General features: G+C 53.2%; 1 protein-coding gene across 7 annotated transcripts in view; it reads right to left on the bottom strand.

Annotated features, from left to right (window-relative positions):
* Window positions 1-24,787, bottom strand: part of CHD2 (chromodomain helicase DNA binding protein 2) — a 115,900-nt gene that overhangs the window by 89,137 nt on the left and 1,976 nt on the right. For 4 of the 7 annotated variants that reach the window (XM_058666598.1, XM_058666594.1, XM_058666595.1 and 1 more), the window contains exons 1-4: window positions 21,969-22,159; window positions 4,409-4,640; window positions 2,105-2,191; window positions 733-794 (exon numbers count right to left, since the gene is read on the bottom strand). In XM_058666598.1, coding sequence (XP_058522581.1) covers window positions 733-794; window positions 2,105-2,191; window positions 4,409-4,640; window positions 21,969-22,069 — 482 coding nt within the window. In that variant the 5' untranslated portion in view covers window positions 22,070-22,159. Of the gene's footprint in view, window positions 1-732; window positions 795-2,104; window positions 2,192-4,408; window positions 4,641-21,968; window positions 22,160-24,382; window positions 24,590-24,787 lie in introns of those variants that run through there. The other 3 variants (XM_058666599.1, XM_058666596.1, XM_058666597.1) reach the window with 2 other exon arrangements.

The following is a 24,787-nucleotide window of genomic DNA, read 5'->3' on the forward strand; positions in this document are numbered from 1 at the left end:
CTGGTTTGGAGATGGGGAAATGTGCCTTCAAAAGCTCAAACCACTTGCTTCTGGTCACTTATTAAAGACCACCACTATAATCCTAGACTAACAGAGCCACGAATACATATCGAATCATTTCTAATGCAATCACCCCTGGATGGGCAGGCCAAAGTTTCAACACCTACACTGTTCTAAGAGATCTATGGAATTCATATTTTCAAAAAGACACACACCTTCTCCAAAAACATTTTTTAAATTATTTCAACAGAATAAATTTTCACTGTGAGCCAATTATAATTTAGAAAAACACTGAACACATAATCTGTTACGAAATAATTTCACGTTGAGTCCAAGAATTTGTTTTCCATTTTCTCTACACTACATTACTACATGAAAAGACACGTAATCTCAGAACAAAATGGGAAGCCAACCAGTATCACTCTGCCATATCAGCATAAAGAATGAAAATGGAAAATCTACACTTTTTCCTAGTTGAACTACAACAGCAGCTGCCTGCACACATGTTTGGGGTGACGCACATTTAAAGGGAACTACAGCTGGACTAGTCAGGCTGGGAGAGGCAACGGGGGGCTTCCCATGAGACCCGGCATGTCCCTGTGGGGTCCCTGAGCCACCCGGGCCTGCAGCGGCGGCGGGTCAGCCAGGCAGCATGCACACTACAGCCGAGGCAGAGAAAGGCAAAGGCAGGCAGTGCCTGATGGGCCTCGGTCACTCTCCCGTCACACTTACTGTTTCTTCAGCTGCCTCTGGCCTCTTCTTTTTGGACTCCCACTCTCAGAGCCGCTACTGGCCTTCCGTGCATGAGGGGAGAAACGGTTACAGACTTTAATTGACAGTTTTTCGGGACAACGCTACCCCCGCTTAGCAATCTACTCCACGTGCCATGCATCAGTATGAGCTGTTAAATTCCGCACCTGCTTGGCAGAGCCCCTCCTCCTGCTTGAAAGCTCACTCCCTCTCTGTGGTTCCTGAATGGTACCTAAACCCAGAACACACTTCCTGCAGTCTAACTGCTGAACAGCCCTCGCCCAAGGCATCTTCCACAATGCCTCCAAGGCCACCAGCCACAGGGGAACACTGGCCATCTTCACTGTGGCAGGTCTGAGTAAGGGAAAGAACGCTGAGCTAATTTAGGATAAAGAACAGGCAGCACCACACTGATGGTGCAGGTCAGACCGCGCAGTGGCCAAGGTCCCCATCAATGGTCAGTGTGCCTTTGGGAACCAGCTCCTATCCTGCTGTCTTCACCTCGGCCAAGAGCCAGCAGTGCCCTGCCAGTAACAGGCCAGGGGTGAGTCACGGCTCTTGGCCACCTCCACTCCTGCCGTCAGTCTCATGCCCTCTGTTCATAAAGGAGGTAAGCAAACAGATGGCCAGAACATATCTATCCGTAGATTCAATCACAGCCCGGCACCAGCTCAGCGCTCCAAGGGGAGCAGAGAAGCCAGCTCCAGAGACAGCCAGCTGTGTGCAACTTCTCACGTCCAACTCGCTGACCTTGGCTTACTCTTGCTGTGTGGCGTCACAGCAACGCCGTTCTATGGCAGCAGAAAGGGCGCAAGAGCACAGCCGATGCAGAGATCAGACACTGAGCAGCCTGCCTCTACGGACGGAACCATCATGTCACCAAAGCAGCTGACGGCTCCGCAGCGGCTCAGACATTAAGTACGGACGCTGAAAATCCCTCTTCTATCCCACTAAAAATACGCTAGGAAACCAAACTGACAGAAATTTATAAAAAAGAAGACAAAGCATTACTTACACGAGGCACCCCCACCCCGTTTCTTAGCAACGGTTCCAAAACAATTCTCCTTGTTTCCTTTGCTCAGCAAACAAGCCTCTGCGCAGACCCGCCCCTCACATGCCCCGCTGGCGGCTTCAGAGTGCCGGCTGGGCTGCTTCCCCACAACAGCAGCACTTTTGGAGCCCGGGAAACCATAACAATGTGGCATTGTACTTCGTGGGGCACCAAGTTTGTTTAATTAAACTAACTTGCTGCTGCTTCTGTTAACTCACAGCCTAAAGTGCAGCCTTAACCACGCAATCCCTGCTGAGCCAGAAAGGGGGCAGCCACACAGACCCAAGAGTTTGCTCTCCTTACCTCCTCCTTAATATTAAATCGGGACGGCTCTTGTCTGCTTCGGTTTGACCGTCTGACCCCATACACATCAGGATACTCTTCCCACATCTGGTAAACGAACACAACACCAGTGAGCCCTTTTGCTTGACCCCCACTTACTTCTGCAAGATAATTCAAGAGAAATAACTAAACACCAAAGGGTTGTTTTGTTGGGTCTGTTTATAAGGCACCACGTCGCCTCTAGGCACAAGACCCTAGAAGACCAAATTGCACAATATCCTTCTCTACCTAGCGGTTATCGAACTCTACTGCTTGCCCATGGTTAAAATAGAAACTTGCAGCTGAGCTACCTGACAGGAGAGCAATTCTTTCTACTAAAGATACAGCATCGACTGAGGAATTTTAAATTACCATGCTTCAAGTTTTAAGCTGTGTGTCTGAGTGTCTGTGTGCGCTTACTCATTTAAAAAGCAGGCAAACCCATAGAGAGCCCATCCGCTCATTTAGTCCCCAAATGCCTGCGGCAGGAGGGACTGAGCCAGCCTCAAACCCAGAAGGCAGTGATCCGGTGAGGTCTACTGGGGTGGGAAGGGCCGAACTACATCTTCAACTGCCCCTCCCAGGGTGTGCAGCAGTCAGGAGCTGGCCCTGGACCCGGTGCTTCACGGTGGGGTGCAGCGTCCAGGCAGCCAAGCCTAACAATGCTCCCTCTCAACTCTTCAGTTTCCTGTGATCTTCTTGAACAAAGGAGATGTTTATGGTATCAGAGAGCACCATCATAAATTGCAAGCTAGGATTTCCGTAAAGTTAGAAACTTCCTTTGTAACTCCTGGTTACCACGGCTTCCTTTCATCTCTATCTGCAAAGAACTCCCCACTGTGGAGAAAAAAAATCAGTCCTCCAGGCTTCCCTCCCATCCTGGGCAAGGGAGCAGCGTGCTCAGCTCACCGCAGCCCTCATCCAAGTGAGAGGTGGGATTCAATTCCCACATCAACTCCTAAACCCAGCATCCTGCAAATGCTGTGCCGGCTACAGGAACTGGGTCCCCTTCCCCCCACACAGCAGCCTCCCCCAGTGTGGGTGCAGGGCAAGGCAACCCACTCTCAACGCACCAAAGACAGGCTCCGACAGCCAGCACTGTCAAGGCTTCCTGTCGCACGCACAGGCGGCAGGCCCACGAGCTAGTACTTCCCAAGAAGGTTTGTCTTTGAAAGAAGCGAATACTGCAGTTGTCTTTTTGCAAGGTGTACAGCCTGAGCAGGCGACCAAGAACACTGGAGCATCTGGAGTCACCTCCACCAGCAGGTGCACTCCTGCTCGCCTCCTTTGAACACTGCCCCGAAGCAACCACAACACCAACAAGGTAAGAACAGCAGCACGGCCACCACCAACACCAAGGCAAAAGCAGCTTAGTTTTATTTTTCAGTCATAGGTTTCCCAAGGTATTCCTGTAGCCCTTGCAGATAATTCAAAAGTGTGCATTCTGACAAGAACCTGGGTACAAAAAATACAGAAACATCTTAGACTAACATGGCTTAACCAAAAAATCAGTAGCACCAAGAATTGTATTTCATTACAACATTTCAACCCCACTTGTGCCTTGGCCGGCAGGCTCTGCAGGCAAGCAAGCAGCGCCTGAGCCGCCCGAGCAAAGGTCGGATCCCGTTCGCAGGAAGTCACTTCCCTCCTGAATGGTGGCTTTCTATTGTTCAGCTTTACAGCTGTATCCCAAACAAAACAGCAGTTACCACTACCTGCCCACGATTTCTCTGGTATCAACACCTTGTAAAAAAAATTAAACATCATTTTTATGCGTTAATACTTAAACTTCAAACTGTATCCTTCTGCAACTAGATGTTCACATAACTGAGTTCCTCCTCCAGGTCTGATATCATCAGTCCCCTGGGTTAGGACAGAAAGTCCCTGCAATGTCTGGAGACAGTGTCGAAACCAACAACTGCGGGGTGGGGGCAGTGCTAGCAGGTGAGGCCTCCACCTGTGATGTCAGCATCCCATATGGACACTGGTTCAAGTCCCAGCTACTCCGTTTTTGGATCAGCTCCCTGCTTATGCGCCTGGGAAAAGAGCGAGAGATGGCCCCAGTGCTTGGGCCCCTCCCTGCTCCCACGTGGGAGACCTGGAAGATGTTCCAGGCTCCGGGCCTGGACCCAGCCCTGCCCCAGCTATAGCAACCGTTTAGGGAGTGAACCAGGGATCAAAGACCTCTCTCTGCCTTTCCAACAGATACAGTAAATCTTTAATCAATGCAGACAGGAAAGCAGGGCACCGCACACACAGCCGGCAGCGTGTTCGCTCAGCACATACCTTCTTGACGTCGGCTATCCGTTCCTTCTTGGACGCTGGCTTCTCTTTGGCTTCCGGAAGGGCTGGCTGGTTCTTGGAACCCGCCGATTCGCTCTCAGACTCCGATGGACTCTCAGAAGCTTCGGAGCTGCTGTTGGACTCACTGCCATGTCCACTTCCTGGCTCACTGCCTGGCTCGCTTTCCGACTGGCTGCCCGAGTCTGAGCCCGAGGCATCTTCAGAAACTGAATGGCTTCATGTGGAAAAGAGAGATCAAGAAACGTCAGAGGCGCCCTGCCCTGGCACCCAGAGCTGAGCTCGACCTCCCGCCCAGGCCCCTGGCCTGGCCCCCAAACCCCTAACTTTCTCCACTTACCGATTCCTTCCCTTGCCCCCACAGTCCTGCCACACTGCAGCAGAGCACCAAGCCACTGAGGAAGCAGGCTGAGCCGCTGGTGGCAAGGCTCCCCTTCTCCAGGAAAGCAGCCTCCATGAGGGCGCCAGCGGCCCATGCTGGGCACTGAGAAGATCCTCTCCTACCACCCAGGCAAAGCAGGTGTCTGGACGGAGCTGAGGCCCGGGCACAGCAGGCTCTCTCCGTACCTGCGGCAGTGATGGACACGCTGGCCTGCACCCCCGAGGTCCCCTGCACCCTTCCTCAACATTCCCCACACCTGGACAAGGCAGGCAGAATCAACCTGCCCATATTTCAAAATGCCTGGCTTAGTTTCTCAAGCACTATAGCTAAGCCTTAGGGTGGACTCAGTGCTGGCATCCACCATGAATGAAAGCAGCAAGAAGCCACAGAATGGCTCTTCGTGCCCCCGGAAACAAAATTCCCAACAACAAAGACTGAAAATCTTTAACCATCAGGTCCAAGATCCAGGGAACAACAAAGGTCACCATGAGCCACAGAAGAACATCACAGGCAGCGCCAGGGCAATGCCACACAGAGGGCACAGGCTCAGCCTGGGCACCTGCCACCCGCCCATCCTTAGGAAAGGGACAGACACTTCAGGCAAGAGGCTTGTTCACTGCACCCCAACAGCTGCCTTTGCTCAACTGGCGCGGGGCCGAGCAGAGAAGGCAGGCTCTCCAATCCCTCTCTGAGAACACACTCAGCATGCACTCACACCTCCCTCCCTGAGAACACTCAGCATTCACTCACACCTCCCTCCCTGAGAACACTCAGCATTCACTCATACCTCCCTCCCTGAGAACACACTCAGCATGCACTCACACCTCCCTCCCTGAGAACACTCAGCATTCACTCATACCTCCCTCCCTGAGAACACTCAGCATGCACTCACACCTCCCTCCCTGAGAACACACTCTGCTGTATGCTCCATAACCACAGGAAATTAATCTCCTCAAACCTAGCAATGCACACAGAGTCCCTGGATGAAAACATAGCCAAATTGTATTAGTATACCAGTTTGCATGGAAATGCATTCTAAGCAACAAGGAGCTACCAGAGCTCCTCTCAGCTGGGTGGGTTATTTGAAGCTCTCAAAAGCCTAACGCACAACTGTATTTACCTCTGGGGCCTAAGGGAGCCAGCTGTGCCCAAAGGACACCAGTGACACTTAGGTAACCTTCAGGACAAACAACAAATCTGTACTCTCCACTCTTGGAATGAGACCCACTCAAGAGTCACCCAGAAGTGCCAGTCAGAAAAACCTTGTCGAATGAACAAAGGAGATTAGAACTATCTCCAGGAAAAACAACTAGAGGTACTGGAAATTACCACCAGCCTTGTGCTGGGTGCAGCCCTTAGCCACAAGAGAATGCGGGGTCTTCTCCCAAGAGCACGTGCCAGACTCTCCAGGCATGCCTAGCCACCAGGATATTGCCAGTGGAGAACTGATTAGAAAGCACAGAATATTCAAGGAATAATGTCAATAAATTTTCCTTCCTAAGACTTGGAAAGCACAAAGCCAGCTAAACAAAACATTTGCTCAAGCACTGCTCAACTCCCAAAGCCATCCTCCAAAATATAGCAAGGCTGCAGCCTCAAGGTGTGGCCTGGGTCGTAGCTGGTGCAGCCTGCCACAGCATTGCACACGCACACTACTCCACGTCCCAGCTACTCCACTTCTAACCGCCTTCACTGTTCGTGTGTTTAGGGGCGCAGTCCACGGGGGGGATCGGGAGGTACTCCTCCTGGTTCCTGACTCCAGCCTGGCCCATCCGGGCCGTGAACCAGTGAATGAAAGCCATTGAGCCTTCCATCCCTCCAACTCAGACTTTCCAGTAAATCAGTCTTAAAAAAAAAAAAAAATTTGAGAGAGTATGCACTTATTTTAAAGAGGAGCTATTTGTAGTGTTCGGCCGTGGGGTTGGGGCAAAAGCAGCTCCCTGCAGTGTGGCGGCTGTGGGGGTGCCCCAGCCAGGCCGACCCAATGCTGGGGGCTCAGGCCATGGTCAACGCTGACAGGTGGTGACTGAGTCCTAGGCTTTCTCCAGGCCTGAGAGCTCTTCCATCAGGGTAAATACACCAGAAGGGAAACTTGGGAACTGGATTAAGACCCTGCCACTATGATGTTGCAGCAGGAAGAGCCAGGGCAGTTTTGGCCACGAAGCTGGGGTGAAGGGAGCCTGCTGCAGCTGGCGGCTGTGGGGGTGCCCCAGCCAGGCTGGACCCAATGCTGGGGACTCAGGCCATGGTCACTGTTGCCAAGTGGTGACCAACTCCAAGGCTGCTGGCCACCCGGCAGTGAGCTCTAGGGTTTTTAGAATATGTAATTGCTACCTAGGGACATTCATAGATAAGGCCAGTGTGAGTGTAGGTGAGAGATGAATTCTGAGTGATTCCCAGCAACAGGGTCACAAAACTTTCTGGCAAGTGTGGGGACTGAGACCTGGTGATTTGGAGGGGAGAGTTCACAAAATCTATTTCAGCCAGACTGATTTACCAGCCCAAACGGGAATCCTAAGATGGGCTGTTAGTGCAGAGCATCACTGACTGCCACACACCAGTCCACACCAAAGCTATGGATGGGGGCCTGTCTGGCAGGGCTAGGTACCAGACATGACTGCGTGGTGGAACAGTGGATGGGTCACACTTGGCAGGGTCAAGACGCTAGCCAGCACACGAGAGAACCAGGTCGAGAGATAGATTCTCTGGGGGAAGTGTGGGCTGACCCCTGTGGAAATGAAATGTGACCACAGCACCTGCCATCACTTACGGGGAAAGGAATCGACAACAGTCTGGACAGGTCAAGGCAGCAGCACCTGTATGTTCTTCCTAAAATAGGATGTGGGGTGGGCTGAGCTGCAACTGGAAGGGGGTGGACCGGGCAAGGACGAGCAAACCTCAACTCACAAGAACAGAAATCAGGATGGAGCACAGGTCATGCTGAACTAGGCTCTTACACCGACTGGGCTGCATGAGCCAGGGATACTAGGCCACAGCATCGAAGGCAAAGGCTGAGACAGGTGAGGGGCTAAGCCAACTGGGTCAGAGCAACCACTGCAGGACTGGGAATAGACCCGGTTGGGGAGCTGTGAGAGTACACCCTTGCTGGGTTGGAGTGCCCACGGGAGAGTGCAGGGGCTAGAGTGGGGGCTGCATTCTGGCCTGGATATGGCTGCAATCTCCCTTGTGAACTAGGGCTGGGTACACCTCGCTGGGCTAGACGCCAGCACCATCTGGTACTCTGATGAACCTGGGTAGATATAGGACGAACTAGACTAGGTCTCTGCCCCTACTGAGGCATGCGTGAGCAGTGTCTGGGTATGGACGAGCCTTGGCTGGGGTGAAACATCCAACAGTAAGAACCACAACGGATTCAAGGTCAGCAAGGAAAGGCCACTGTTCCTACCAGGACAGGAGGACGACTAAGAGGGGCTGGCCCATGGACCCACCAGTATGCACAAGATCTGGTATAGGTAGAGGTTCTGATGGAGGAGCTTGGGAAACTCCTCTGTCACGACACAGTCCCTGCAGGTGAGCGCAACAACCATGATAGGGAGCAACCCAGACCAGGCCAGAGAAAGATACCCACCGGCATACATTTGGCATAGGTCAGGGGCAGCTGAACCAGTTCACATCATTCACTGACGAATCCGAGCACCAGAATAGTGTTGGTCATGCCAGGTTCAGTCACAACACACACCAGTACACATTACGGAATGCCAAGGTGAGGTGAGCAGTGCCAGATGTGGCTGCAGCACACGTGAGAACCAAGGAGAGAGGGGGCAAAGCCGAAAGGGTGAATGTGGGCTCCCCTGCTGGACCACCACTCCCACTGGAGAGCATGAGCTGGGATGGGGGCAGACCAGACCAGGCAGGGTTACAATACCTGTGGGCCTCATGTGAGCTAGATTAGGGAAAAGCTAGGTTGGGTTAACTGTTCTTTCCGGTGCAAGCAAAAATTAAGAGTGGGTGTGAGTTGGCTGGGCTTTGCCACAGCATCAGCAGGCAGAGGCTGGCGCTGGGGGCTAATCTGCCAAGCCAAACTGCAGAACAGTCTGGAGAGTACATGTTCCAGGAGTGGGAGCGGGCCCAGGAGGGAAACAATGGGCACCTCCCTCCTGGGATGCCACTTTGTCTGTGAGCATGAGAACCAGGACTTGAGCAGGCATGGCTAGACAGAGAGTGGGACCCGTTGGCAGGTGCGTGGGCTGGATAGTGGGGCTGGTTGGGCTGAACTAGGCTTCAGTGCCCATTGACATGTACGAGAGTTAAATGGTATGTGGGACAGATTGAACAAGTCTGCGGTACATACTGGCAAGCATGGGAACGAAGGCAGGGGGCAGGCCTGGTGGGGGTTATGGGGAGTCGCCCCAACTAGGCCGCAGCTCCCACTGGTTTGCATGAGGGCCGAGTATGAAGAGGGCAGGATCGGGCTGGACTGCAACATCCACTGGTTCGCATGTAAAAGACAGGGCCGGAAACAGAACTGACCCAGCAATTGCAACGACCAGCATGTGCATAGCTGACTGGGGTGACGGACTGTGCCAGACCCTGTACCGGCATGCACACCCAAGAATCAGGTCTGGGTCACCTCAGACGACGGTTCTTTGGAGATCCCTCCAACTGAACTGCTGATCTCAGAACCCCAACCATGAAGAGACTGTCAGCCAGCGGATTATGAAGAGATTTCACCGCAATTGGAACGGCGAGATTGGCAGCAACTCAGACCTGTTGAACTATCAAAACTGCTTGGACATGGCACGATAGTGTAACGGCTAAGGTCTCGCCTTGAACACGCTCAGGATCCCATATGGGCGCCGGTTCTAATCCCAGCCGCTCCACTTCCCATCCAGCTCCCTGCTTGTGGCCTGAGAAAGCAGTTGAGGATGGCGCAAAGCCTTGGGACCCAGCACCCGTGTGGGAGACCCAGAATGAAGTCCTGGCTCCTGGCTTCGGATCGGCGCAGCACCGGCCCGTTGCGGCCACTTGGGGAGTGAATCATCGGACAGAAGATCTTCCTCTCTGTACATCTGCCTTTCCAATAAATAAATAAATAAATCTTAACCAAAAAAAAAAAAAACTGCTTGAGCAGTGCCCTCGGAGCATGCCCTACATCAGGAACCTGGGATGGGTGGGAAGCTGGGTGGGCTTCTCCCTTTGTTTCTGCCCTGACCCCAGACACATGTGACGAAAATGATATCAGTGTGGAAACGAAGCTCTTACTCACCTTCCTGTAGCCCCCGACCATCTGTACCCTAATCAACTAAATAAGATTATTTTAAAAAAAAAGGAAAAGCTATTTGTTCTGGATTACAGAATTTTTTTTAACAGTTTTATTTCCTTTTATTGGAATGGCCGGTTTACAGAGATAATTAGAAACAGATCGTGCTCCTGCTGGTTCCCTCCCTAAGTGGCTGCCACAGCCAGAGCTGAGCTGATCCTCTTCCGGGTCTCCCACGGGTGCAGGGTCCCGAGGCTCTGGGCCGTCCTCTGCTTCCCCAGGCCACAAGCAGGGAGCTGGGTGAGAGTGAGAGCAGCTGAGACACGAACCCGCACCCTTGTCCAAGTCCAGCGCTTGCAAGGTGAGGACTTGAGCCACTGAGCCAGCACGGCATGCGCTGTGCTACCGAATGCTACTGACAAGAACAAAAATATTAACTCCACATTTAGGGCACTAATAGCCTAATTATTCCCTCAAGAAAGAGGGCATTTCCTGAAAGATTACGGAATTTTCTATTAATATCTAATTATAATACTAAGTACTACAAATATTAAAACATGGCTTTTCAAGTTAGGGCAGTAGGAGGTAGAAAGAGCCTACAATACTCTAAACAAAAATATGAAATTATGTTAGCGGGTAATACACAATAAAGTAATAAAACTGTCCAACTTCCAAAGGCCTACCAGTTGTAGAAAACTGAAAACAAGATCTGGAAGACAGCGCCCAGCACACACCACACTTGAGCTCTCCAGAGAGCTCCAGGGAAGCAGATGTGGGGACGGGGGGGGGGGGGGGGGGGGGGAGGTCCCCGGGGACGGGGCAGGGGGAGAGGTCTCCAGGGAGGGGCAGGGGGAAGGCCCCGGGGACGGGGCAGGGGGAGAGGTCTCCAGGGAGGGGCAGGGGAGGTCCCTGGGGATGGGGCAGGGGGAGAGGTCTCCAGGGAGGGGCAGGGGAGGTCCCTGGGGATGGGGCAGGGGGAGAGGTCTCCAGGGCGGGGCCGGGGGAGAGGTCCTGGGGACGGGGCAGGGGGACAGGTTCCCGGGGACGGGGCAGGGGGAGAGGTCCTGGGGACGGGGCCGGGGGAGAGGTCCTGGGGACGGGGCAGGGGGACAGGTTCCCGGGGACGGGGCAGGGGGAGGGTCCCTGGGGACGGGGCAGTGGTTCCACTCTCGCCAGCTTCACGCTGCCACACACCATGGCAAAGAGCAGCAACTCCAGAGCCCATGGACACCGGGGTGGAGTTCCTAGCTCCCTGGTGCTTGGAAACAAACCAACAGATGGGACATCTGTCACTTTCGTGGGAGAAAAAAAGCATGGAATGGATCAAAAGGTGCATTTATTCTGGTGCCACCCCCCTCCCAAAAAAGCATTCATCAGGAAGTTGCTCAAAGCCCTGGTGCAGGGCCAGCAGGGCAGCACCTGGCAGGGCAAGTGTGCACTGAGGCCCTCCCACCAGGGCACCAGCCCGACTGCTGGCTGCTCCACCTCCAGCCAGCTCCTTCTGTGGCCATCTGGGGAATAAAGCATCCAGAGGAAGCTGGCTCCCTTTCTGTTTCTCACCTCTTTAGCTGCCTTTCAAATGAATTCATCATGCATTTGTTTTAGTAAAAAACCTCCGAGTGCAAACAAGCTTTATGATTTTTCACTGAACAAGTAACTACAAGAGAAACACAAAAATAAAGCAAAGCAGGGAGTCTGGCGGGCCTGGGGCACCCGGCCCAGAGACTTGGGCCAGCCTGCGCCCAGGAGGCAGCGGGGTCTGGCAGGGGCCCAGGTTGCCTGGTCTGGGTCCCTGGACCCACCTGCAAAAACTCATCCTCATCATTGGAAAAGACGAAGCAGTGGACAGCAGGCCCAGCTGGGAGCACACGGCAGTCCAGTGGAACCCACAGCGGTCATCTAGTACTAGAGCAAGGAGAACAGAGTATATTGGCCAACTACCCCAGCAAAGCCCGGGGCAGATGGAGACTGTCAGCCACTAGACACGGCAGAGGTTCCCTCTGCCTTCAATCAGCAAAATCAGCAGCATTTCAGAGCGACTGAACCTGCCTGGGCAGAACCCTCAGAGCATGCGTCACATCAGCCCCTGGGTCAATATCGGGTGGCCGTTCCCAATCCCTGGGTACTGGGGCGGTCGGGGGGCCAGGTACGACTTCTCCCCTTATCTCTCCCCATCCACCAGATACAGGAAGAAGCAGAAAATCCAGAAACAGCCATCATCCCCTCTCTCCTGACCCTCATCCTTCCCACCATGACCAAATATGTAGACATCATCAAAAGTAAAAATCAGAAAAAAATGAAGCAAAACTAGGACTTTAGATTCCAGAAGAAAAAAAATCTTAATGAAGTGCAATGTTTCCTTTAATTTGTAGATATAGGATTTGATATCACTTCACATCTCTTCTTAAGCAGGTAAAAATGAAGTGATTAGATAATTCTTAAACTGGACCCTGAAAGAAAGGCACAGGACCCAGTGGGGTGGCCTAGTGGCTGAAGTCTTCACCTTGGAGTGGGAGTGGTCTGGCAAGTAAATAGTGGGCTCCTCCCTCTTGGGTTACCACTCCCACGGGAGGGCATGAAAACTAGGACAGGGGCTGGGGTGGCTAGAGAGAGAGGCACCCAACAACATCCTTGAGGGCTGGAGAGTTGAGCTGGTTAGATGGAACTAAGCTTTAACACCCATTGACATGTATGAGAGCCAAATGGGATGTGGGACAGACTGGACTAGTCTGCTACACATACTGGCAAACCAGGGTAGGGGGCGGGCCTGGTGGGGGTTATTGTGGGTCACTCCGACTAGGCTGCAGCTCCCACTGGTTTATGTGAGGGCCAAGTGCGTGCTGGCCTGTAACACCCACTGGTTCCAATGGAAATCAGGGCTGGAAACAGAACCAACCCAGCAATCGCAACCACTACCTGATCGGGGCGATGGACTGTGCCGGGCTCTGCACTCGATAGTACATACAACAATCTGGTCTGGGAACACCTCAGACAAAGTTTCTTTGGGGATCTCCCCAATCGAAATGCCGGACTCAAAACCCTAACCATGAAAAGACAGAAGACAGAACAAGTCAATCAACCACCTCAGCTATATGTTGGCAGTGAAATACCCGGCAAACGGAGACTCTATGATGGACTATGTCAATCAGTGGATTCTTCAACGACCTCATCATGCTTGGAGTGGTGAGACTGGCAGCAATTCAGAAATGTTGAATTATCAAAACCACTTGAGCGGGCCCGGCAGCGTGGCCTAGCGGCTAAAGTACTCGCCTTGAAAGCCCCAGGATCCCATATGGGCGCCGGTTCTAATCCCAGTAGCTCCACTCCCCATCCAGCTCCCTGCTTGTGGCCTGGGAAAGCAGTCGAGGACGGCCCAATGCATTGGGACACTGCACCCGTGTGGGAGACCCGGAAGAGGTTCCTGGTTCCCGGCTTTGGATCGGCATACACCAGCCACTGCGGTCACTTGGGGAGTGAAACATTGGACGGAAGATCTTCCTCTCTGTCTCTCCTCCTCTCTGTATATCTGACTTTGTAATAAAAATAAATCTTTAAAAAAAAAAAAAAACCACTTGAGCCCCATATCTGGGACCTGGGGAGGGTGGGAGACTGGGTGGGGTTTCTCCCTCAATATCCCCCTTTACCTCAGATACATGAAGGAAAACAATATGGAAATAATATAGTCTCACCACTTTCTTGTAGCCCTTTACCCTTTTTACCCTAATTAACTATGTAAAGATTGTCAAAATATAATAAAAAAATGGAAAAAGAAAAATAAAGTCCTCTCCTTGAACGCGCCAGGTCCCATGTGGTCACTGGCTCTAATCCCGGCAGCCCACTTCCCATCCAGCTCCCTGCTTGTGACTTAGGAAAGCAGTGGAGGACGGCCCAAAGCCTTGGGACCCTGCACCCACGTGGGAGACTCGGAAGAGCCTCCTGGCTCCTGGCTTCAATTGGCTCAGCTCCGGCCGTTGTGGCCGCATTTGGGGAGTGCATCAACGAACATAGGATTTTCCCCCTTTCTCTCCTTCTCTGTAAGTCTAACTTTCCAATAAAAATAAGTCTTAAAAAAAGAGAAAGAGAGAAAGAAATGCACATTAAAATATTGTGACAATTCTATTTTCCCAAATGGCCACATGGGGGCAGCACAACAACATTCCACTTAGGCCGGAGGCTTCCCTGCCAAGAGCAGCCATTTCACTACTTTCCCAAGGCTTATAACTCTTAACAATTCACAAAATGGCTGAACTGCTTGTCATAATTAGGCATTTCTGTGGCTGAAAGCAAAATCTGGCAGAAACAAAAAGTAATTATGCTGGCATTCCGTGAATTTACTTCCAGACTTCTGCAGGAGTCAGGTACCGCAAGAACCAACAAGGAGGACCCGGACCTCGGATGTGGAGGCCAAGGCCACCATCTCAGGTACATTCTGCAGCTCCACGGGCGACCAAGCCCCCAACGCCAGCACATAACCCCCTTTGTTCTCTTACGGCCACACGTCTTGACAGCATGGAAAAGGTTATTCATCACAAATTTGTTACCAATACATTCTGGGGCCAGCGGCCTGGCGTGCTAGGCCCAGCCTCCACCTGTGGTGCCAGCATCCCATCCAGCCGCCAGTTCCCACCCTGGCTGCTCCATGTTGGATCCAGCACCCAAAGCGGGAACAGACCTGGAGGCGGCTCTGGGCTCCCGGCTCAGCTCTGGCTGTAATGGCCACTTGGGGAGGAAACCAGTGGATGGAAGATTTCTCTCTCCTTCTCTGTAAATCTGCCTTTCCAAAAAAAATAAAATCTGAAAAACAAAAAACACTGGATGCAGGATTCCCTGAGGGACCTGCACCCTTCAGGCCTTCTACAGTTATGCGGAATTAGATATACTGGAATGCTGTAACATGGAGACAGCCAGTACAGGCCAACCAAGCAGCTTCTACTGCTGCCTAAAGCCGCCGCTGGCGTCACCAGCACCAACCCAGCAGGAGTGTCAATTCCTCAGGCACTGGTAGCTCACGTTCAAAGCCAATCCCCAGCTACCACACCTAGGAGAGCAAGGACCCAAGCCCTGGGGCCCCTGGAAGGACCTCGGGCCCTATGGCCCAGCTGGGCCTAGGCCTGCCTGGCATGGCCACATGCGGAGGGAACACATTTGCAACATGGGTCTCTCACTCTGCCTTTCAAACAGCAACAATCAACGTACAATGTTTCTTTCCAATGCAAACAGAATGGCCAGCATAAGGACATGAAGGGTAGGCTGCTCCTCTCAATGGCAGCCCTGCTGCCTGCCAAGGCATCTGGCAAGGCATTGCTAACATGCTCCAAGGATTGGGTACCTGTCACTCCAGGTCTCTGGGGAATGAGCCTTTGTGTGTGCGTTCATCCCAGGCAGGAGTCTCTGTTACTGTGTTGTTCTGTCTTTCATAGACAGCATCTTTTTTTTTGAAAGTCAGATATACAGAGAGGAGAGACAGAGAGGAAGATCTTCCGTCCGATGATTCACTCCCCAAGTGACCACAACGGCCGGTGCTGTGCCGATCCAAAGCCAGGATCCAGGAACCTCTTCCAGGTCTCCCACACGGGTGCAGAGTCCCAAGGCCTTGGGCCATCCTCGACTGCTTTCCCAGGCCACAAGCAGGGAGCTGGATGGGAAGTGGAGCTACTGGGATTAGAACCGGCGCCCATATGCGATCCCGGGACTTTCAAGGCAAGTACTTTAGCCGCTAGGCCACGCCGCTGGGCCCATAGACAGTATCCATTTCATTTTTGTTTTAAATTTATTTATCTTTATTGGAAACATGGATATACAGAGAGGAAGAGAGACAGAGAGGAAGAGCTTCCGTCCAATGGTTCACTCTCCAAGCAGCCGCAACAGTTGGAGCTGAGCTGATCCGAAGCCAGGAGCCAGGAGCTGTTCCGGGTCTCCCACGTGGGTGCAAGGTCCCAAGGCCTTGGGCTGTCCTCAACTGCTTTCCCAGGCCATAGGCAGGGAGCTGGATGGGAAGAGGGGCTGCCGGGATTAGAACGAGCACCTATATGGGATCCCGGTGCACGCAAGGCGAGGACTTTAATCGCTATGCTATCATGCCGGGCCTGACAGTATTCATCTCAAACAAAACCCATCACAGAGGCTGGCACTGCATGGCACAGTCCCACTCAGGATGCCTATGTACCCCAGGAGAGTATGTCGCTCCAAAGTCATTGCTGGCTTGGGGACAGCAGATGACAACTGTCTGAGTTCCCACAGCCCCCCATGGGACACTGCATGGGGTGCTCAGCCCTTACTGTCAGGGGCATTTAGGGGTATACCGATTAGATGGAAGATCTCTGTGTCTCCTTTTCACTCTGCCACCCAAAGAGAAATCATTCAATCTTTCAGAAACGATGGTTCCGCAGCGCTCGGGAGCTGCGCCAACAGCCCGAGCAGGAAGGCCCCGTGCACCCAGGCCTGTGTGCCCCCACCGTCCGCAGCGGCAGCTGTGGGAGACGGACAGCTGGGAGCGCCGAGCAAGAACTCCCAGCTGGGCACCAAGATGTGCCTGACGCAATGCTGCAAGGCCAAGACGGCAGATTTCCAACCAAAGAGCAGACGGCACAAGAGAGATATCCTTCAATTAAACAAAAGTTTAGAGTTCTGCTCATAAACTAACTACATATTCATGTATGAAAATGCAGAAGCAAAATGTGAAAAATTCATTACATGCAGCTGAATGCAGCAGTTTGACAAATTCAAAACTGAATTCTAAAACGGGAAAATACCATGTGCACCATGTAAATTTTCCAAATGCCAACTGAGCATGGAACTAGCAGGCCCGGGGCCCGGAGCGGCATCCCAGCAGCTAACACCCTCACCTTGCACCTGCTGGGATCTCATATGGGCGCCGGTTCTAATCCCAGCAGCCCTGCTTCCCATCCAGCTCCCTGCCTGTGGCCTGCGAAAGCAGTTGAGGACGGCCCAAGGCCTTGGGACCCTGCGCCCACATGGGAGACCCAGAAGAAGTTCCTGGCTCCTGGCTTCGGATCAGCTCAGCTCTGGCCACTGTGGCCATGTGGGGAGTGAAATCAACAGACAGTAGATCTTCCTGTCTCTCCTCCTCTCTGCATTAAGTGTTTTTCATTTTTAAAATCAAATAATTATTAAAAAAAATTAAAATTAAAACTAAAATTTTCAAATAAAACTAAACTTATTTTTTTTAAAAGTTAGGTCTGACTGTCCAACGTGGAACTAGCGAGAGGAGCTAAGCGTGGTTTCCAGCAGCACCCAGCCTCTGGCCTGTGTTCGCGCCAAGCTTTTCCATGTTGGTGGCAAGCAGCTGCTCGGCTTAGGGAGCAGGGTCCTTCCCAGGGCTCGCAGTCCTGGAGCAGTTACTATGGCACTCAGGGACAGCGATGCTGCGGAAGGAAACACGAGGGAGGCCGTGAAGCCCCACGCAGCCCAGCCCAAGACCTCCAAACCTGACCACAGCACAGTGCTCAGACTGCCCTTTGGAAAGGAAAACAAAATTATTGTTATGGGAAAGTCAGATCCTACAGAGATAAAGATCCTCCACCCGTCGGTTCACTCCCCAAGTGGCCACGATGGCCGGAGTGCAGTCGACCCAAAGTCAGGGCCCAGTAGCCTCTTCTGGGTCTCCCACATGGCTGCAGGGTCCCAATGACCTGGGCCGTCCTCTGCTGCTCTCCCAGGCCACAGGCAGGCAAGTGGAGGGAAGTGGAGCAGCCGGGACACACACCAGTACCCATGTGGGATCCCAGCGCATGCAAGGCAAGGACTCCAACCACCAGGCTCCAGTGCCAGGCACAGGTTTCTCTGGTAATCCACTCACTCAGCCAGCGCCCTCTGCTTCTGCCCACACAAGCCAAGTTGGGTGATGTTCGCCAACCTGCACCACGCTGTCTCCTTCTTGCTGTTCAAGCTTCCGTTTTTTATAGGTATGGCGCTATTCAATTCATAATCGTTAATAAAGTCCAATTACACCATTAAACTCAAGTTTGCCAAAATGCTACCTTCTGGTGCCACAAAAGGGTGCACACACAAAGAAAAGTCAAACTGCTCATGGAAGGGCCAGCACAACGGTGCAGCGGACTAAGCTTCCATCTGCCGGGAAGCAGCATTTCAGGCACTGCTCCATCTCCCATCCAGCTCCCTGCTTGTGGCCTGGGAAAGCAGTGAAGGCGGCACCCACACAGGAGATCCAGAACAAACTCCAGGCTTCTGGCTTCAAATGGGCCAAGCTCTGGGCACTAAAGTCATCTGGGGAGTGAACAGAGGAAAATGCACACGGAAGGTCCAGCACAGTGGCACAGCCAGCACTTCATCAGAGCCCGGACTTGAGCTTGGGCGCTCTGCCTCCAGTCCAGCACCCCAGCGGGCCGGGGAAAGCAGAGAGCGACGGCCAGTGCACACACAGCAAGCCCGTAGGAAGCTGCAGCTCCGGCCGGCCTTGGCCTCTGCAGCAACCCGGGTCGGGGATCAGTACATGGAAGCGCTCTCGCACTGTGTGTGTGCCTCCCTGTCCATCACTCTATGTTTCAAATATGTCTTTCTCTAAAAAGCTCATGAAAAATGAAGTTAAGTTCATTTTGGTTAAAAGAAAAAAAAGTTTGGACTCCACATAACTTTCCACAAACTTTTTAAGAGAATTTGCTTACTTAGGAGAAAGGAAAAGAGAGGAACAGAGGCCTCCATCCACCACTCCTCAAACAGGTACGGCACGCCAAAGCCAAAGCCGGAGCTACCTCCCACGGGAGCACCAGGCACCCCGCGACTCAAGCTGTCACCTGCGGCCCCCCCAGGAGCACAGCAGCACAAAGTTCCTTCAAGAAATGTCCATCTCGGGTCCTGGCTTAGTGGCTAAAGTCCTTGCCTTGGTTGCGCCTGCTGGGATCCCATATGGGCGCCGGTTCTAATCCCGGCAGCCCTGCTTACTATCCAGTTCCCTGCTTGTGGCCTGGGAAAGCAGGCGAAAACGGCCCAAGGCCTTGGGATCCTGCACCCGTGTGGGAGACAAGTTCCTGGCTCCTGGCTTGGGATCGGCACAACAGCAGCCTTTGCGGCCACTTGGGGAGTGAATCATTGGACGGAACATCTTTCTCCCTGTCTCTCCTTCTCTCTATATATCTGACTTTGCAATAAAAACAAATAAATCTTAAAAGAAAATTTGTTTCGGGCTCGGCAGCGTGGTCTAGTGGCTAAGGTCCTCGCCTTGATCCCATATGGCCACTGGTTCTAATCCCAGCAGCTCCACTTCCTCTCTATCTCTCCTCCTCTTAGTATATCTGACTTTGTAATAAAAATAAAATAAATCTTTAAAAAAAAAAAAAGAAAAGAAAATCTGTTTCAATGCCAAAACACCCTACATCTGAATCGGAAACACACACCACATTCAAGGACTACTGCCCTGGAGAGTCTCCTACGAGCCAGCTGTCACTCGCCACGCCACCCAGAGCACCTGACCATCCTGGGAACCTGATGTGGATGGCACCTGTGTTTAAAGCACTCCGATTCTCAAGCAAAATCCGCCAGGAAACCCCACCCTCACCCTCAGATTGCATGGGAATCACTTTTTTGCCCTCTTTTTCCTTGAATTTTACTTGACCAGCACAGAGGGAAGAGCAAGATGGACAGAAAATTCCCTTTCTACCAGCTCAAGCATCCAAATACCTGCAGAGACCTGGCCAGGGCCACATGAGGACGGGAAGTCCAGGCGGGCCTGGGTAGCGGGCAGCTGTGGTCTGGAGCTGACTGGCTGCGGGTCGCTAACACCACACCAACCCAGCAGCCCTCAGTGTACAAACACATGGAAACCCGGACGGGGCACCTGAGGCCAAGGGAGCTGTCAGTCAGCCACTCCAACATTTCACTACAAAACAGTCACAACGTACAACACTCTTCGATGGTAAAAAAAAATCACATGGAAGATCACCAGCTGTAAGAAGTTACCTGACTTAGAAATGACCCATACAAATGCAGACAGCCAGAAGCGTGCTCTGGTGGAATCCTATAGGCTGTCTTAGTGCTACTGACCAATTCACAGCTCAGCCATGGCTGACACCCACTGCTCCACACTGTCCACAGCCAAGCCCAGGGTCCCTGTGCAGCCTGCACTTCTGGGGAAGGTGGTTTCCTGCATGTGAGGGAGAGAGCTTGAGGAAAGTAACTGTATCCTAGAAACTAAACTTCAGGGCAGAGCAGATGGCAGGCCGCCAGACACACTCTCCCCTCGGCAAACCTGCAGCATGCCCAACACAGCCCATCTTCCTCACACAGCATCAAGGTGACAGCACATCTGGCCTAGAAACGAATAAGGAAAACGGGCCGGGTAATGGAAAGGCCAGGGGCTCTCAGGAAAGAACACCAGACAAAACGGCCTCCATCTTACAGACAGCAAACAGAGCAGAAGCGTGCGCCGGGCTCTCCCAGCAGGCAGAAGCTAAGGCCCCAGCCGGACACTGCCTCCAGAAGCTCCCCAGGGACTGAAATGGAAGAAACGCAACCCAATCAAGCCACAATCCAACAAGGGAAAGAACTGGAGGAAGTCAACCATAGTTCCAACAGAACGCAGGGCACTCCCGGCATTCTGCCAAGTGGCTCCCACGTGTGACTGCAATGCGGGCAAGGCTGTTGCCCACCAGCCAGCTGCAGCCACCAGCGTCCACTCCTGCCTGCCCAAGAGCTTGTCACCGCAGCAGGTTGAAAAGGGAAACGAGGCAGAGGGCAAACCAGAGCACCAATTCGCAACGACAAGTCACGGCTGGGACTCCTACAGGAAGCCTTGCCTCCAAGGATGGCTCTTCGTACAACGGAATCCTGGGAGAGGACTGCTAACTGCACAAATCACTCTAACGGGCCTCCTGAGCGACCTGAACAGGCCACTGTGGGAATCGGGAACAATCTGAGTCAGAAAGAAGTGCGGAAGCCATCAGACTAGAACATGACTGAATGCTCCCCTGTGCGGGGCACCAGTGGGGCGCCGGCCGCAGCTGGCACCTGGCAGGCCATTCGCCTGCTGGACCGGCACCAGGATCTCCACTTCCAACAGGAGGGGCTCTCCACCCACGCCAGCTGCGGGGAAGGCTGGGAGGTGAGCCCTGGCAGCCCGCAGGACGCGCCCCAGCACTGCACTGGAGGAGTGCCCCACTCCCCTCCAAGCCCAAAGGAACAAAACACAGTTCAGAAGATGCCAACAATGCTCCCTCTCCTGGAAAAAGGGACTTGTCTCCAAGGTATCCCGTGTTTGCGAAGACTTGTTCAGAAAGAGCCCTGTGCTCACACCTGCCCGCATCAAGCAGCTGGGGTCAGGGGATCCAGCACCGGGCTCAACTGCTGCCACTGTGCTGGGGCAGGACTGAGGAGACTCCGCAGCTGTTTGTATTCAAATAGCTCCCGCAGGTTGTTTTTAAACTGCTTTGTGAAAAGCAAGCCAACAGTACCCTAACTCAGGCAGGAAAGACAAATTAAGAAAAACCAAGGATGGCTCCCAGCAGGAAAACCAAAACTGATTTGCTGTTGTTGCCTAGCGACGTGGCTTAGGGGTTTTTGTGGAGGCCAAGCTGCCTGGGTCAGAAAGGGGGCCTTAGGGAAGCTGCTGTGGCACGGGAGACTGTGAACAAACTCTGCTCGCCACCGCACCTGACGGCCCAGCTGCCAACTGAGGGGCGCTCCCTGGCACCCCAGGCCGGCCCCGCGGGAAGGGGGAGGCCAGAGGAACCGGCGGGTGGTGCCTGAAGGGACGGGCGCGGGCCGCTCCTGGCACACACGCCGGCCCCACGGGAGGGGGCAGCTCCTGGCACACACGCCGGCCCCACGGGAGGGGGCAGCTCCTGGCACACACCCGGCGCCCGCAGGGCTGTCGGCACCGGCTCGGCAGGCTGCTGCCCCGGGCCAGGGGTCGCTCACGAGGGGTAGGCCACAGCCGCGCGCGGCTAGCGGGTCCAGCACGTACTGACCTGCGCTTCTCTCCGCCAAATGCCAACTGAGAGAACGTGCGGTACCACGTGAGCACGCACGGGGACAGGCGCAGGCATCCGTCCCCCTGCGTGTGGGCCATGGCCGCCAGGCGGGGCAGGCCGCGCGGCCCGAGGGCACTGGGGGCGCGCTAGGGGAGGGGGCAACCGACAGCCGTCCGGCCCGGCGGCTCTGCCCGCAACCTTCACTTCCCCCAGCGTCGAGGCCGTTTCGGGCCCACGCGCAGGGGCGAGGCCACCGGAAGTCCGCGCACCCCGCCCGCGAGCGCCGGGCCGCCGAGGGCGGAAGCGCAAGGGGCCGCGTCAGCGCGTCTCCGGCGGCCGACGTCACGGGGCGGGGCCGCCGCAGGCGCCGCCGCAGAGGCCGCTGTTGCCAGGCGCGCGCACAGCCAATCAGCAGCTGGCGCCTGCGCCGGCGGCCTCTGAACCCGGACGGCACTTCCTGCCGCCGGGCGGCGGGCGCGCGGGGCGATGCGGTGTCTGTCGGCGCTGCAGCACAAAGGAACAGCCATTTTGTGAAGGCGCCGGACCCGCACCCTGACGGCCGGGGGCCCGCGCGGCGGCGGCGCCCGCGCTTCGCCGGCCCTCCCAGCGGGCCGTGGCTGCCCGGCGCGCGGACCCGGGGCTGCCGGCGCTCAGCGGGCCGCCCGCTCGCCCCTCAGGAACGCCCGCGCCGGGCGTGCGGAGCCCTAAGATGGCGGCCGCGGAGGCCGGCGCGGAGGGACGCCCACGTCGGCGGCCGGACACGCGGCGCCCGGGTCCCGGCTCCTCAGGCCGCGGCCCGGAGAGGGGCTGTGCCGGCGCCGCCGCTCCCGCCGCGCGGGCTCACGGGGGCAGCGGGCGGCCCACCTGCGGCTCGCGGGGTCCCCGGGCCAGGGCGAGCTGGAGGTCGGCGCCCCAGCGGGGCCCGGCGGCGTCGGCCCGAGCAGGGCTCGGGGTTCGGGCAGCCCCCGCACGCCCCGAGGGCCAGGGGCCGAGCGCCCCCAGGCACGACTCCGCGGCCCTCGCCCCAGAGCTTGCCCGAGAAGGCCAAACCCGGAAAGTCTCTTGAATGTGTCGGAAGCATCTGGGCCTTCCTACTCCAGATTACAGCTTAGCAGAAAAATCCCTTCAGGATTCGGAGAAGTTTTTTGGCCAAATATGAAAAGGAGTAACTGGGTGGGCAGTTCAGTTCAGCGGACAGTAAGCAGTGCAAACTCTGACAACTGCTGCATTTACTAAAGAACTTGGGAATGTAGTTTTCAAAACAAAGCTGAGCAGCACACTTTTTGGTCTGATAAAGCAAAATTCAAAATCTGCAATAAACTATGTCCACGACTAGTCTAATAGAAATATATGTTGAAAACAAAATGTGGAGGGGAAAAAAACTTATCTGCACGATTTCAAATTTTAACATGGCAATTTATCAGAAAAAAGCACTCATACTTTTTAAAAATTAATATGCACAGATGATAAAACAAAAATATCTGAAGACTTTATTCCTTAGTCACTAAATATGCACTCCCGGGAATGTTAAACCACGAGCTGAATATACAGTATTATTTAGAAGTGTCAGAAGATAAAGCATTCCAGATGACTCTGTTGAAATAAACAAGCAAATTTACGGCAGCTAAAACTGTGATAATACACCTCTCCCAACCAGAAAACGTAATATAATGCATAATAACCTAAAGTATATTAAATGCAAAACACACAAGCATCACAGTAACACCAAAAAAGAAATATCGGAAGCGTTCAGAGATTTCTGTAAAGTGTGTGTTCACAAAACCAACTAAAGATTCTGACAAATCATCAAAATTTCCTAAAATGTCAAGTGATTCAAAAAGAAACACGGATTCAAATAAAAATACAAACCGAGAGGTATCAATCAAAGAGTCTTTTTTGCAATTTCACTTTTAAATATACACTTTTTCATTCATACGACTTTCTGAAACATGTATTTACTATAATTTACTACTGCCAGGCTCCTGGATGGCCCCAGTTACAAGTCTGGCTATCCGAGATTCTTCAAAGAAAAAATTTGCCGTGTATGTAAAATGGTGCAATGCAGCAATGGCTAAACCGACAAGGTCATTTTTCTGCAACACAAAAACCTAAAACCTGAGATTTAATGACAGAAAAACAGTAGTTCACAGGAAAGGCCCCATTGGATCAGGTACCCTACCTTCATACTACTATATGAGGCCTTAAGTCACAACTCAACTTTCATAAATTGCTACCAAAAAATTAGGGTGTGGCATATTAGCAATCTCAAGGTCATGCTTCAAAAAACAAATCCAAATTAGAAAAATAATTTTAATAACACAGACAACAATCCATGTCTGTCAAGGTAAACAAGTGTAAGCTGAGGTTTCCCCAAAAAAACGACCAAAAGCAAGAAAGTTGATAGCTCATACCTCGATGCATTGCTGTGTAGCGAACTGTCCTCCTCTTGGCTTTTGTCCTTACTTCTCATCATCTTTTAATTCGTAAATATTAAGGGGGAGGGGAAATCTGTGTTTGCTTTGAAGTCCTGTGCCCAGGTATTTACTGTCAAAAGTTGAAAGAAAGGTAAGGTCCCGGTCCTGTGCTCCTGTGCTCGCTTTATCATCAGGGACAAGGTCCTGCGGATGTTAACAATACTGACAGAATACAACAGCGGTAAGCACCCAAAACACCACAATATTTCTATTTTTTCCTTCAAAAAAAGGAGAGGGTGAACCGGAACAGTGGAAGCATCACTATCAATAAAGAAAGTTTCTCAAAGTAACACACTGGATACAAATAACAATCTCCGAATCGTATTGCGTCATCCAGGAATT

The sequence above is a fragment of the Ochotona princeps genome, chromosome 6, assembly GCF_030435755.1.
Source record: "Ochotona princeps isolate mOchPri1 chromosome 6, mOchPri1.hap1, whole genome shotgun sequence".
In the NCBI taxonomy this organism is placed as follows: Eukaryota; Metazoa; Chordata; class Mammalia; order Lagomorpha; family Ochotonidae; genus Ochotona; species Ochotona princeps.